The sequence below is a fragment of the Uloborus diversus genome, chromosome 9 (assembly GCF_026930045.1).
Source record: "Uloborus diversus isolate 005 chromosome 9, Udiv.v.3.1, whole genome shotgun sequence".
Classification (NCBI taxonomy): domain Eukaryota; kingdom Metazoa; phylum Arthropoda; class Arachnida; order Araneae; family Uloboridae; genus Uloborus; species Uloborus diversus.
In genome coordinates, this window is record NC_072739.1 from 142026299 (window position 1) to 142042027 (window position 15729).

Genomic DNA, 15729 nt, shown 5'->3' on the forward strand with positions numbered 1-15729 from the left:
CAGTGCTGCCATCAGCAGTTATAATGGCAGTATCTACCACAAGTTTTTGAGACATTTGAAACAACAAGTTTATGAATCTCCACAAACCATAGTAAAATGTTGATATTTGATATTCTTTTCATGCCTTACTTTCAGGAGAAACAAAATAAGAAAGTTTGCTAACAAAGCTAAAGTAAAATAGATGACAAGATTTTAAAAAGAACATTTTGTAGACACTGCAGTTTACCTGCCCAGGGTGGTTCTTAAACTTCCAAGCATTGGAACTTATTTAATTTTTTTAACACAATAGCTACTCACATTTTGAAAGTTAATCGACAATGTCTCACTTTATCTGGTCTGTTAATTTTACTTCAGAGATATTTAGCTATTTAGAAAAAACATGTTGCAAAAGACAATTTTAAATTTTGTTTTGTTATTATGAATTTCAATATTTGTTTATTTTGAAAACTACATTTATTTTATCGTATCAAGAAACGCATTCCAAAGAATAGCATTGGTTCCTTCGGAAAGAGGTTTTATGGTTCAATAAAACAATTTTTATACATTTACAGCAAATATTTTACTGCTAAAATATTAGAAGTCTTACTACACTCTCAATGCGAGAGCTATAACTTAAAAAACAATAATTTTTCAAGAGATTTCAAAAATATTTGACTTGACATTTAAATTTTTTTCCCTTCATCTTTAACTCATTGAGGTTGAATAACATTTTCCGTTAGATAATCTTTTGTGGTTCAATGAATAAAGGTAATGTCAATAACTCAACGTATGTACGTTTCAAGCCTTTGTGGTTTATTAAAAATTGCATCATTAAAAACTCAAAAGAAATATTTTTTAAACTATCATTTCAGTTAGAAACTTCTATACATTTGAGGACTAAACTTGATTTAAATAAATGATCAGCTTTGAGGGTCACCCAGAGTAGGCCGCCACCCTGTAATGACGCTATTATTACTTTATTAGAAATTAACTTTCAATTATGACGTTTAAAACTATCAGAAACTTTCAGAGTTGCTGAGAACCAAGGCAGTCAGTTTTGTCACCTAGACAATTTTTCTTCATCCCTGCTTTCATTTTAAGATTAGATTCTATTTTTAATATACAATTTTTATAAATGGTTATTGAAATTGTGGTTCTAATGTCCTTTTTACTAGTTATTTATGTACAAGCAAAACATAATTTTAAACATATTTCTCTTTATTTTTCTTGATTGTCCCAAATCTAGATTTTGTTCAATCAAATGAGTATGGAGTCATTTCATTGTTATAGAATGAAATTTTTTTCTAATTCTTCAATTTATTTCTCCAGATCCAAAAGCTTCAACATTTAAAAAAGAGTATGCATGTAAAGGGTGTCCCAAAATTAATGCAAGATTTTAATTTGCCACTATTTTTGCCGTAAATTGTTGGCAGCCATGATAAAAGAACAATTTGACAGCTGAGAATTTAGGGTTAGTAAAAATGGAGTGCTACCATACCAGCTAGTGAAACAATGCAACTACTGCATGAGGCATTTCCTGGTTGTGTACTCTCTTGTTTCGAAGATCAGAATTGGCACTCTAGATCGTGTGATTTAACATTATTAGATTTCTTCTTATAGAATTAATTGAAGTCAAAGGTCTGTCAACAAACCCACAACCACCCGCACATTACCATGTTGCAATATCTAACACCAATAACAGTAACTGCTTGACCAGCCTCAACTTTCATCATTTTTGAAATAATTGTTCAATAATGAAAATGCGTAACTGTGTATTCTAACACTCCATTTTTAATAACCGTAAACTCTCAGCTGTCAAATTCTTCTTTTTTTTTTTTAGAGTTGGCAAATTCAAATCTTGCATTAATTTTGGGGCACCCTTTACAATTCTTTAAAAACATTGAGGACAAAGTATATTTAATAACAAAACAGCAAAAAAGTTTGACAAGTACAACCCAATTTATTAATAAACTATGCAGACAACAGTGATATCCAACAGGTTTACACAACAATAAGAACACTTCGGCTCCTTGTATCACATTGAAATGGCTAAAATGACTCTCAGATGATTATATAAGAGCCTAATATTTTATCAAAACAAAATCCACAAGTAGCACTCCTTAACGTTTCTATAAAATATAACATTTAAAATCTACAACATTTAGTTTTATTAAATGATTGGAATGTACTGATTACAGAATCCATCGACTTTAACACAGTTAAGTTTATGCACCATTGGATGTGGCGTCAATGAGATGAACTATTACGTAAGAGTTTCCAGTTTTGGACTGTTAGATTGTGTTTTGAAAACCAATAAAAATCAAGCTCATTCATCTCAAAGAGTAAGAAAAAAAATTGGTTGTTTATAGTAAGAATACTAAAATGCAGACAGAAAAATTGCTGCAAATGTTAAAAATAATTTAAGCAATGAGCTGGGGATAAAGGTTTTGAGTATGAAAATATCATTCAAAATGAAATTTTTGTGGCTAGCGCAATAAGTTTTCAGTTTCTTTCCATCATGCAATGAATCAAAATTTTGGTAAATATGTATCACACTAAAATTTTAACATTCATGAAATAAAATACTTGATAAAAATAATCACATTTATAAAAATGTACACAGAGCAGATGTCACACAAACATATGTAACTGTAAATAGTATATCTTTTAACATTTTAAATATTCTTAAATAAATACATTAAAAAAGTCACATAAATGCAAAAACAAATATCTCTTTACATATATTAAAATAAAATTAATCACAGTGAAACTTTATTGTTTCTTACTGCAAAACTAGTAACATTGGTTTAGTTTCTAAACAAAGACTAGACACTAATATTTTAATCATTTATAAATCATAAAAAACAAAGTAAAAACAGTTTGAAGATATACAAAATGTACATGCAAGATAAAATAAAAATAAACTACTAATATCCAAAATTATTCTATTATTTTTTAAATATTATGGAAAAAGCAAGATAATTTGATATCAACCATTGTTTCAAAAGTATTTTGAAGCAACCAGCATTAAATCTTTCTTATCCATGTCCTAAATTATTACTTTACTACTGAAATGTGTTCCCCTGACATTTATTTCTATTGATTTTCTTGGAAGTTCATACTTGGTGCATCACAGTAAACGCTTGATATAGGTGATAATTCCAGAGATTTGGCTTCCTGACTAATCCTACAAGTAAACATAACTAAATTAATACAGTGCAATGTAATTAAACACAACAAATATAAAAGTTAAAGTAGTTAGCAAATCATAAAAACAGTTTCCGTCAAATATAAAGCTCTAGACTAGGAATTCTAAGTAATAGCCATTGGCTACCAAAGTCACATAAAATGGTATTCATTTTTTAAAAAATATATACACAGGCAGCACAAAGAATAAATGACCTTAAGAGAGTTTGCTTCGACTTCCATTTCCAAGGTGGAGTTGACTAATGAGCTGAACATCTCAGGATTGGAAGCTTGTCGTCGTAGCAAGCAATACAATGTTTTGTATACAATATGTTTTTTGAAAAAAAAAATAAAGAAACATTCTTGCCACTTTTGGCAATGAAGACTTGATTTTTGGTAGTCAACAGTGGCGGAGAATCAGGGGAGGGGGAGCAAGGGGAATGTGACTGCCCCCGCACTTGTTTCATCATTAAAGATTGTCACAACATTACGATTTCAATTTCAAAACACTCTAGGTGAGGTTACTCGAATATTAACCAAATACTGTTTAAAATTTTAGTTTTAAAACTTCAATTTTGAAATTTTTATGGGAGAAAATCCCTGAGCGCACTCCCTTCTTTCTTTAAATCTAAAGATGACCTAAATTAGCATTATAAAGTTTTTGCATACTCCAGTTTGAGGGAAAAAATTCAGTAAGAGAACCGCCCTAGCTAGCATAAAACTGCGTTTTTAAAACTTCAATTTAGAAAAAAAAATTCGGAGATCCGTTTCTGAAGTCCCCAAAAGAAGTCCAAAACTGAGTTCTTAGGATTTCATCAGTTAAAAAAAAAGATACTGTGAGAACTTCCAAACCCTATCGTTCCTCCTTCTGAAATAACGTTTTAAAGGACGTTAAAAAAATGTTTTTAACTTTGCGAAATTTCTGGGAGAGAACCTCAAACCCCTTGCTTTAAGTTTACTAAAGATGGCTTTAATTTGCGTCTTTAAGACATCAGTTTAAGATTTTTTCCAGGAAGAGCTTTCTTTACCCTTACATTGCCAAAGACAGACCAAATTTCTTCCTTTTTATTTTGTTTTTTATTGATTAGACTTGATTTAAAAATGAAAAAACATTACGTGGACAAGTCTGTGGAAACTACTCTCCATTCCCCAAACGTTGACAAAACTCTACTAAAACGGTGTTTTTAAAACTACGAACTACAATTCCAAAACATTTATGCGAGGGAACATCAAAAGCCCCCCCCCCCCCCTCCCGTCACACAAGATAGAGTAAAATAGTCTAACTTCCAAAAAAAAAATTGTCCCCACAGTTATAAGTGATACTCGCCCCCTCTGGTAGCCAATGTCAACAAAATGGTCATCCATTGGTGGATGGCAACCGCTAATCTAAAGCTTTATCCAGACATAGTAGTTTTGATTGGGGAAAAACGTTAAAGACTTTCTAGCTTTTGACACATTTTAAGTTTTTTCATTTCTGTTCATAAGCATTACACATACACAAAATTTGAAGAACATTTTAAAGGACTTTTCAAGGATGAAATTAGCTTTTTCAAGTGGTTATTATGAACTTGAATTTTTTACAATAATAAAATAACAAGTATCGGTTTAGTTCCAGATTACTTATAAGTTTCAGTAAAGACAAAACCTTTTCATCACACTATAAAAGTTTGAAACTAATCTTTAATAGCAGAGCAGTAACAATCAGACTGACTACCACTGACCTAAAATAGGAATAAAAACATAATATTTAAAACTTAAATATTAAAAAACCCTATTGTAGAACAATCACTAATTTAAAAATTTAGAAATAATTGCAAAATTCATTTTAAAATTTGCAGCGATTGCGCTCTATCAGCAAACATATGAACTATTCTCCTAATGCTTTTCCATTAATACAACCAATCATTCTTGAGTCTTTACTGTGCACATAAGTTAGGCGTATAATGCATCATTTTAAGTTACATGCAGTCCAGGATCCAATATTTGAAAAAGCAGATCAGGCAAGTAATGGTGCTGATTGCTGCAGCCAATTATCACATTACTAGCAGTACCTGTACGGCGATGCCTGTGCTAAGAATTTAAAAGAAGTCTGTTGAATTAATTAAAGTAAATGCACCGCGCCCCTCCCCCTTCTGATGTGAAATGATCATTTTTCTTCAACTAAAATACATACACATCTTTTCAAAAAAACCTATTAATGTCTCTTTGGAATTTGAAACTATTCGCCAAAACACATTAAAAGATAGCCGCCTACATGCAAGAAGCCCCAGAGGAGGGAAGGGGGGAGTGTACTCTCAATGCCTATTTTGTCGGAAAATAACAAAAAGCATGTCTGCTTTTATGTGAATGCTTTCAGGGGCTGCGCTATGTATTGCGAATTGTTAGCCAAAGACGAACGTAACCGATTTTAATGTAATTTTTTCTGAGGAATTATTAAGATTCCTACATGGAAAAAAAAAAGAAGCAAAAGCAAGCGCTGCTACAGTTGGAGGCCATGACATAGTAACCATCGTAAATTGTAGATTAACTTCGGCTATGCTTGGAAGTTCTGCCGTACTCCGCATTAAAAAAATTGTTTTAAAAAAAATCGATTGCGTATTTTTGAAAACTTCTTTTTTTCTGAAGAGGATGAAATGTTTTTACTATTACATAGTTAAATTTTAAAAAAGAGGCCTTTATACTTTCTGCCTAATGAGTTTAGAAAAATTTAAACCCAGGGAAAAATGCAAAATAAAAGGGGGGGGGGGTTCTAAAAATTCATAACAAATACAAAAATCGCTCTATCTGCAAAAACTCTTTTTTCATCATACTTAAAATTAAATTTCCTACATTTTAGTACAAAAAAATATTTTTCTGGCGCAATTAGTTTGGGATGTGGGGTAAAAAAGTACTAAAAACTGCTAAAAATCACGTAAAACATTAAATAATTTTTTCTAATTAAAATGTCAATGTAAATTATAGCCTATAGCCTTTCTCAATAAATGGATTATTCAGCCCAAAAAGAATTTTTCAATTCGAACCAGTAGTTCCTGAGATTAGTGCCTTCAAACAAACTCTCCAGCTTTATATTATTATAGATTTCTCAAAAGTGTTTTTCTGCGACAGCTTACACGTTTCAAACATTCGCGTATATGTTCATATGGAAGTGAATATTGGAGGAAATATAGGAATAAAACTGTTTAGAAAGGCAAAACTTTTAGCAACACCAATCTGATTGCTGCAGATGCTCTAGTACACATGAGAATATGTTCGTTTTATGAACCCAGAACAGCACTGTATTAAAGAAATTGAAGAGCACTACATATACTGTTATATGCCTGATTAAACATTGTATTATTTCAAACTGTCAAAACTTCTCGACATTCAGCAGAATTGGTGCATTGAACATTCGTTGATAATCTTTGAGGAAATTTGCTTTATATAAACTGATGCAAAACCTTGGAAAGTTGAAATTAATTTCTACATTACATTTTTTTTTTTTAACTCAAGAAATGGTTTTAGGTATATGAACAAATGAAATTACTTTTTATGTGGTGCTTTTATTTTCATAAGCTTTTATTTTCAATGGCACATTCAAATTTATGTTTTTAATCATTCATAATCTATCTATCTATCTATATATATATGAGTTATGTATTAGTACAAAAAATCAAAAACAATAAAATGCTTACCCTCATTTCTCCGAGTCATCACTGCATGCAAGGGATAAGTATAAAAGATAGGTAGGAATCAGTAATATTAGCTAAAAAATTTCAAGTGTTATGATTTTAAAATTGTATTAGATCAATACATGCAAAAATATTCAAAACAAAACACAGGGAGCAATGTAAATGTAGCTTAATTACATCAAACTTTTTAAACTTGTGATCTTCAAGCAATGTTAATATTTAAAACATAAAAATTATAAAATCACTCAAAAGAAAATATTTTTTTTAGAATTCTAAAATTGAAAAAATAGAAAGAAAAAATTCGCACTATACTAGAAAACTCCTAAATGTAACATTTTTTACCAAAATCATGACCCTCACATTTGTTGAAGGGTCCTCTTTCCAATCCCTTTCCAGTGTTGTGAAGCTTAAAAATATACATCTACAAATAAGCGCAATCTCGCTAACTTTATTTCTGGTCTCCCATGGGGGTCATGACTAAAATCTACAAAAATCTCAAAATATTATAGTTATATTTCATAAACAAGGGTTAAAAAAAAGTTTCATTTTTACGCACAGCTTATTATCCATTAGGATTATGATGGTAAACTACTAACAATGGTAAAAACTAATTACATTAAGTACAGTCAAACTCTCTTATATCAAGCCCCAATTTAACGAGAACCCAGATTTTACGAGAAAATCAGAGATACTTGGTTGATACAATTGTAAGTCTCTGTGTACTTAACTCACTTTTACCTGGGTTATAGCAAGCAGCATTTTTATAATTCATATGCTTTTCACCGACTTCTACCTTCCAGCTCCACCAATCCTTTCTTAGAATTAAAAAAAAATTTTTTTTGAAGTCAATTGAAAATTAATGGACACACAATTTAGAGATTAAAATTAAAAAGAATTTATGGTAAGCACTAGAAAAACTTGCAACCATAGCAAGCAGAGCTCCAGATGGGGGAAGTCTTATACTTCCTAAGCAAAAAAAATGTAGTAGTTTTAGAAATTAATACTTTGAAAAGTTGACATCAGACCCTTTATTTGTGCTCAAATATTGCAGTTATGATCTCACATTCTGATAATGACCAACTTCAAAATCAAAAGCTGGATTGGTGGCACTTGAATTAGAGGTATCATGACCTACCTATAATGCCATGGACAGGTATACGCAGTATCTGCATAAATGAGTTTTTATTGAGTATTTGGAGAAATGAGTTATGGATTTGATACTAACAATAGAGAAATATTGAAATTAGACACTGCACTTTTTTCAGCGGAAACCAAACAAGCAAGCTTGTACAATAAAGCTAACCTACAATAGATGACAAAAAAAAAACATCTCAGTTACTGCCCTTTACCTACCCACAGCAGTATATTGTCGCGCATAGCACAAAAGTTGTATCTGCAAAACTGAGTTATTGTCACCAGGTTGTTCTTTGTAACATTTTTTTCCCCTCTAAATACAATGCTCTATGGTCACTTGTGGATGAGAAATAATTTTTAAAAAATCTTGAAAAAGGGCATCTGAATCAAATACACGGAGGCCTAAAACTTTCAAAAGCAGCAACTCATTTTAAAACCAGCTGCTGATATTTTGTACAGAGTACGTACTCAGTTTCAGAAATAAAATGAAGGAGTTTTGAAGGAGTAAAATGAGATTTTGAAGGAGTACTAATGGAGTGTCATTAAATGATGTCACTTTTTTCAATATATTTGACCATCAGCACCCTTTATCCCAAAATGTCACATTTCACCCCAAACTTCTCCTCTTGTCATGTCATATTTTTTACAAACATATTGTTACAATAACTGTGTGATGTCACTTTCTGTCACCCTCTCTCTTCCCCTTGTCACAATTTCATGAGTCCGTCTCCTCCTCAAAGCATGACATCACTTGTGGATGACCCTTTTTACAATATCATAACTGCAATTAACTAAACAATTGTTTTTTTAACGCAATCACTTAATGTAGTACATTTACTCATGTAGTTTTAAATATTTAAATAATAATTAGACAACTTGACTTTTGCTGTTGAGAGTGTGGTGAAGGAAAAAACAATCAACATAAAACTTGAAAAAATAGCCAAGCACCATTTAAGCATGTTTTACTTCACTTATGAAATGTCTTATTCTTCTAATAAAAATTTCACCTTCAACTTTTATGAATTAACTATGATAAATTTGTAAATCAAAAAATAAATAAATGCACAAAATTACTACATTAAATTGCCTTAGTGACGAAGTTATTTGTCAATCAAAGTATTTTCAGTTTCTGTTATACAGGAAGATTATGTAGTCTTGAACTAAAAAAGAAGGATTTTGAAGGGCCCTTCAAAATGTTTTTATAAATGAAGGAGTATTGGAGGAGTTTTGAAGAAGCGTACGAACCCTGTTTGTATTTAGCTTGGCAGCGTAGAGGTTTGGAGAAGTTACACAAAAAGTTTAAAATAAAGAATGTTTAGACATGAAATACTTAGCAGCCAAATTTCTCCTACTACATTTACATGGAAAGTATTGCTGAGACTTCTTCAATTGTTACATTGAGGAAAAATAAGCAGAAACAAAAAGCTTGAAACTAAAGGGCATACCTTCTTTTGGTACCTAATAACCATTCAGCTACTCCTAGAAAGTATACTGTTTGTGCAATTCCAAAAAGAGGTGCAATAACAATCATCCTGCAGCCAGCTCCTTTAAAAAAGGCAAACACTCCTTCTGTTTTGAAGATTTTCCTGTAACGCATTGTTTGCAAAGGGAAAAAGTCAAAGAACAGGTTAGAGCACAGTGTAAAATAAACAGAAAAATATCAAATTGATTTAGTACTAACAGCAAAATTTTGATTAAAAACTCTTAAAAGTTCGAATGATAATATCATACAGATAAATATGTTAATAATAAAAAATAATTTAAAAAAACACGTCATTTCAAAACTAAAATATTTTGAATTGACATTTAATTTTTATTTAGGATTTACAATTATTCTTTCTTCACATTACTATCTGTGTCGCATGTAAAATTTCCCGACAGATTGCAAAATAATAACCAAAAAGAAAACACTTTATATGTCCCAATTATAGGAATTACCTCAAAACAAAAGCAAGTATTTTATTTGTTTACAGTTGAGAAAAAATGGCAACAGACCTTTCTTCTCAGTGATTATATTCACGCTAATTAAAACTGATCTTGTGGCAAACGAAAAATTTCCAATTGATTTAATATTATTGTTCTTTGACTTAAAAATACTTATAACTTTTATCCTGGTGGTTTTGAACTCCAAAATAAGTTAAATCTACTTCAAGGATATTTTTCGTGGGCTTTCCATTGTGGGCTTTCCATTGGGGCTAATATGAAGTCAATTTGATAATTATTTGGGGTAGAAAGAGCCATTTATTGCCATTTTCGAGTCCTAAAATTAAGACTAACGGTACAATAATTTTCTGGCATTCGAAAACCCCTGTATGTTCTTTCTCGGATGCCCAAGTACCATCCTGCCAAATTTGGTCAAGATCCGACGTAAACTGGATTTGTATAGGGAATATACATATATATACTGAGCCATTCCATTTCAGATCAGGCAGGGTCTGTCACATGACCATCACCGATTTTTTTGAAAAAAATACAGTAGTTACAACTAAGGGACATATGAAATATCCCAAAAGGGTTTTGCAAGAAAATTTTTTTTTCTTCAGTTGCAGCCTATTAAAATCCTGCACAAAATCCGCCATTTTGGAAAAAAACGGCAAAACACTCCATTTCAAATGGACATTATTTCAAAAGTATTTAACCTATTTGAATAATTCTTTTTTCTAAAAATAAATAAGGACCCATATATCCTCTAGACATCGTTTTTGAAAGTTTAGTTAGGTTTTTTGATAAAGAAAAAAAATTATTTTTGTCTCGAAAAAACTGCATTTTTACCGATTTTATGATTTTTTTCTCCATGAAAAAAAGTTTTTTTTACTAAACGGAGATGGCAGTCTAAAGCCCTTATATGATAGTTTCATAACATATTTTATTATAATTCTTGGATGCATACAGCCTCGGAAATAAAATTTGAAATTTTGAAAATTTTCAAAAATTAGCGATTTTTGAAGTGATTTTACTCAAAAAACCCATTTTTTAAAAATCTAAAAATTGGCTCATTTGAACCCCATATAATGCTTAACAAGTGGGTAGACACCGCATCCCATATTTATTCCCATAAAATGTTTTATGATTTTTTGAAAGTGACCTTATCGCCCATGGCATGCATGTAAAATAAAAATTTCTAATAATTTCAGTAACTGAAATTCTGGTTATATTAATGCCTAATAACTACAATAAAGGTGCCCTTTATCAGGAACAACTAAAATCTTACTAACTTTTAATAATGTAGCAGTATCAAACCGCTTCTGATGACCCAGTCAATTCGTCTTTTTGTACTTTGTCAAATGAATATATTTTTCTGCTGATCAGTGCCTAATTGTTATGGGAGCTGAGATCCCATACTTCCTTATTTGTTTCACTCAAATTTTTGTATTTTTAACCGAATTCAGGCCACTTAAGCATTAAAATAAGTTCTGAAGACTATAGGGATCCTGACCTTCTTTTGTTAAAAATTGGATCCCTGGCTATAATAGCTACCTTTGGTGAGATCTGTTTGGTTACCTCAACTTACAACCATGTTCAATTAATTATTTCTCTCATAAAACAGTGGGCTTTTTAAATTCTTAAACTACAAGTGAGTTTTGCGGTATGAATTTAGTATACATATTCTTACGTATAAAAGTAATCATACTAGGTAGGATCCAAAAATTATGTGACAGCATTCGCCAATGTCAACCAAAGCACGAAATTAAAATTAATCGTTTTAAATGCATTGTATTGTTCTTCCCTTTGATGGTTCCCCCTGTCGCGTAATTGAGTTGAAGAGAAAGAGAATTGAAAGAGAAAAAATATGATTCGTTGCTGCATATGAAAGTAACGGTGAATGCATAGCTTTGGAGACAAAATAAACTAATATTTATAAAAAAAATATAGATTTTTACTGTTTCTGATAAAGTACATCATCATCGTAGCTATTAGTCATTAATATAATCACCAAAGGTTCTTCTATCTAAAGGCTACACACAGTATCTTACAAAAAGACGAATTGACTAGGTCATCAACAGCGGTTTGTTACTGATATATTATTAAAAGTTAGTAAGATTTTAGTTGTTCCTGATAAAGGGCACCTTTATTGTAGTTATTAGGCATTAATATAACCAGAATTTCAGTTACTGAAATTATTAGAAATTTTTATTTTACATGCATGCCATGGGCGATAAGGTCACTTTCAAAAAATCATAAAACATTTTATGGGAAAAAATACGGGATGCGGTGTCTACCCACTTGTTAAGCATTGTATGGGGCTCAAATGAGCCAATTTTTAGATTTTTAAAAAATGGGTTTTTTGAGTAAAATCACTTCAAAAATTGCTAATTTTTGAAAATTTTCAAAATTTCAAATTTTATTTCCGAGGCTGTATGCATCCAAGGATTATAATAAAATATGTTATGAAACTATCATATAAGGGCTTTAGACTGTCATCTCCGTTTAGTAAAAAAAAACTTTTCATGGAGAAAAAAAATCATAAAATCGGTAAAAATGCAGTTTTTTCGCGACAAAAATGATTTTTTTTCTTTATCAAAAAACCTAACTAAACTTTCAAAAACGATGTCTAGAGGATATATGGGTCCTTATTTATTTTTAGAAAAAAGAATTATTCAAATAGGTTAAATACTTTTGAAATAATGTCCATTTGAAATGGAGTGTTTTGCCGGTTTTTTTCCGAAATGGCGGATTTTGTGCAGAATTTTAATAGGCTGTAACTGAAGAAAAAAAATTTTTCTTGCAAAATCCTTTTGGGATATTTCATCTGTCCCTTAGTTGTAACTTCTGTATTTTTTTCAAAAAAATCGGTGATGGTCATATGACACTTTTCATACCTGCCTGCCTGATTTGAAATGGAATGACTCTACTTTGTTTTATTTATATAGCCAGGGCTAGAATATTGATGATTTGATGAGAAAAAGCATTATTCAAAATTCTTCAGTCATTTAAAAAAAAAAGTTTTAGAATTTTTGAACACTTTTAAGTCTTTTGTTAAGTTTTTATTTCAAAGATTTTTTTTCTGGAATATTAGAGGATGATTTATTTTTTTAATTTTAAAAGCATTTTGCTTGTTAAAAAAAATTTTGACTTTCATGCTTTCAAGAAAACTTAGGGCATTTGTAACTGGAGAAAATTTAAAATTTGGAATAGAAGAAACTTCTGCGCAGAAAACTTTATTTAAATGGGCTCCAATAATAAGTGTTGATGTTGAGTAGTTATTCAGGAATAAAGAAAATGCTTTGGACAAAAGGTTTTCTTTCATTTTTAAGAACATCAAAAACTTTTTGATAGTACAAGGCAAGTCTGACATCATGAAGATTGGAACTAGAAATTTATAAATTTGTTACTTTATTAGGTAATTATTTACCTTTATTTTAATCATTGATTGCATTATTTTAATTATTACATTTTAATTATTACATTTTTATATTAAAGTGTTGTTAGCGTTAATTCACGAGTACATGTTACCATTTATAATTTAAAAAAATAATGATAAAAAGCTACGAAACACTTTTTCGTGAATTTACAGGGCATTACTTATGTCATCAACATTTTAGCCCTGATTACTTTTGTAGCTAATATTTATACTATTTAGGAGAGGGAAAACCTGGAATTCATGACTGGAGAAATTACTTCCTTATTCAGGCAGATTTGTAAGAAATGGCTTTTGGCATTTTTATGCATCAAAAATACTACATTTAATTCTCTTAAATATGGGGCTAATAAATATTGCAATCACGAAAGAATTTGGTTTCCAGATTTTAATTGAGTTTTTTCTCAGTTATTAAAAATTAATATATATTCATCAAATTAATAGGCACACTAAAAAGTCATTTAGTGTACAAATGTGTATTATTATTTGTCTTTAATTAGCAGAAATTTTAATTCTATTAAAATAATGGTAACATCAGAAGATGCATTTTTTTGTTCTTTTTCTTTTAATCATTGGAGTGTTGGTTGATATAGACCTTCTTATAAGATGCTGACATTATAACCATTAGCAAATCCTAAAGGGAAAGAAATGCATCAATTCTGCAGGGGCTAAAACTTTCAAATGCTACATCACTAGTATTAAAAGTGAAAAATGCTGTAATATCTTCTCCAGAAATCATGAGAACTGGAACTTCAGCCATGATTCATTTGACGATAAGCTTCAAAAAAAAATTAATAAATTATACACAAATTTAACTTACGTAACTGCATCTGTGATCCCTGAGTAGCTCATTTCACCGCTGCCTTTTCTCAATAGCTGCAATCTCGTTTTTATTACTGAAAAAAGAATAAAATATTTTAACTGTCTAAGATACATACAGGACACAAATATTAACTGAATTGCATAATAAAAATGTAACCCATTAAAAAGCCAAGAATTTAATCAGAATAGCTTCAAATAACATATAATCACTATGGGAAATCATCAATACAATATAAGAATAATATGAGGGAACTGAAATATATGATATTCAGTCAAGAAGTACTTCAAAGCATAAATTATTCAATTGAGGTGGAATAAATATATTGTTAGATCATATTTTTATCCAAATATTTATTGTTTTCTAATAAATTTCAAAACCTAAATCTTAATCATTAATTCATACTTGGATCTAGATTTCACCCTAGTTTTTAAAATTGAGCATGTTTTTATTCTAAGAAAATTATAGCCCCTTGAAAAGAACAGGTTGACTTATCCGACATATTGGTTCCAGGACAAAATTGGATCCAACCTCGTTTCTAGTATTTATAAATACGTTATAATATTCACTGGTTGCTATGTCGTAAAACAATAGCTGTTAAATTGAGTAAAATGTCACTTAAGGTGAATCTAGAAAGATAACTTAGTTCACAAATTCAACAAACATGTCTCAAGAAATGTTTACTGTAATAAACCTCATTTTCACACCTTATTTGTTTTTAATTTTTATTAATTAAATCGTCTTCATCTAGAGAATAATATATTCAAACATCAATGAGGCAACACATCTAAAACTTGGATGCCAGTTTTCTGTAATGAGGCTTTTGTATTTTCGCCCGACAATTTTGGAAGCAAAATGTCGGATAAGTCAGCTCCCCTTATATAGGAGTCTTAAAGAAAATATAATAATCAAATCAAAGTTTGTAGACTTTTTTTTTTAAATTCATGAAAAAATTAAGTTCCTCAATTTATTTGCTAGTTACAAGACTTTTGATGTTTATAATTGGGTATCAAAGGTAAGTGTTGAGATATATTAGCTAAACATAGTGACTAATATGGCTCGATTGGTTTTGATCTGGCAACATTAAATATTCAGGAGGCATTCCACTTAAAATTTTTGTTAATGTAGTTTGAAAAACCCAATTGCTTATGATATAAGGTGGTATGGGGACCCTTGCCCGAATATTTTCTGAAATTCAAGCCTTCAAAATGCGATTGTAAGGCCATATTTTTCAATATTAGGCTCGGTAATTTTTGAAATTCAAGCAACAAAAACGCAATTTTAAGTGATTTTTGATGTTGTTAAGTATTTGGGGGCTTTAAGCTGGAAATATCGCGAAATCTAAGACCTGGAAACGAAATTTCAGATGCTCCATAATGCTTTCGGTGTGTGTGTGTAGAGATGAGACGGCTCAGTCCGGGCTCGAAGCGAACTCTAGAGCCGAAATTAGGTTTCGGGCTCGGACTCAAGTTCAGATATTCAATCCATCAACTTCCAAACAAATTCAAAGCAATTAAACATTAGCATGCTGTGAGAAAAAGAAACGAACATTTAAATCGGTTCAATCAATGTGAAAACAAAAA

At 30.5% G+C, this 15729-nt stretch overlaps 1 protein-coding gene across 2 annotated transcripts in view; it reads right to left on the reverse strand.

Annotated features, from left to right (window-relative positions):
- Window positions 1–1915: 1915 nt before the first annotated feature.
- Window positions 1916–15729, reverse strand: part of LOC129229977 (mitochondrial glutamate carrier 1-like) — a 107744-nt gene continuing 93930 nt past the window's right edge. The window contains exons 7-10 of one of the 2 annotated variants that reach the window (XR_008581135.1): window positions 14147–14222; window positions 9413–9553; window positions 6837–6907; window positions 1916–3166 (exon numbers count right to left, since the gene is read on the reverse strand). Coding sequence is in view for 1 of the 2 variants with exons in the window: in XM_054864361.1 (XP_054720336.1) it covers window positions 6839–6857; window positions 9413–9553; window positions 14147–14222 (236 nt within the window). In the remaining variant the exon portion in view is untranslated. The remainder of the gene's footprint in view (window positions 3167–6836; window positions 6908–9412; window positions 9554–14146; window positions 14223–15729) is intronic. The other variant, XM_054864361.1, reaches the window with a different exon arrangement.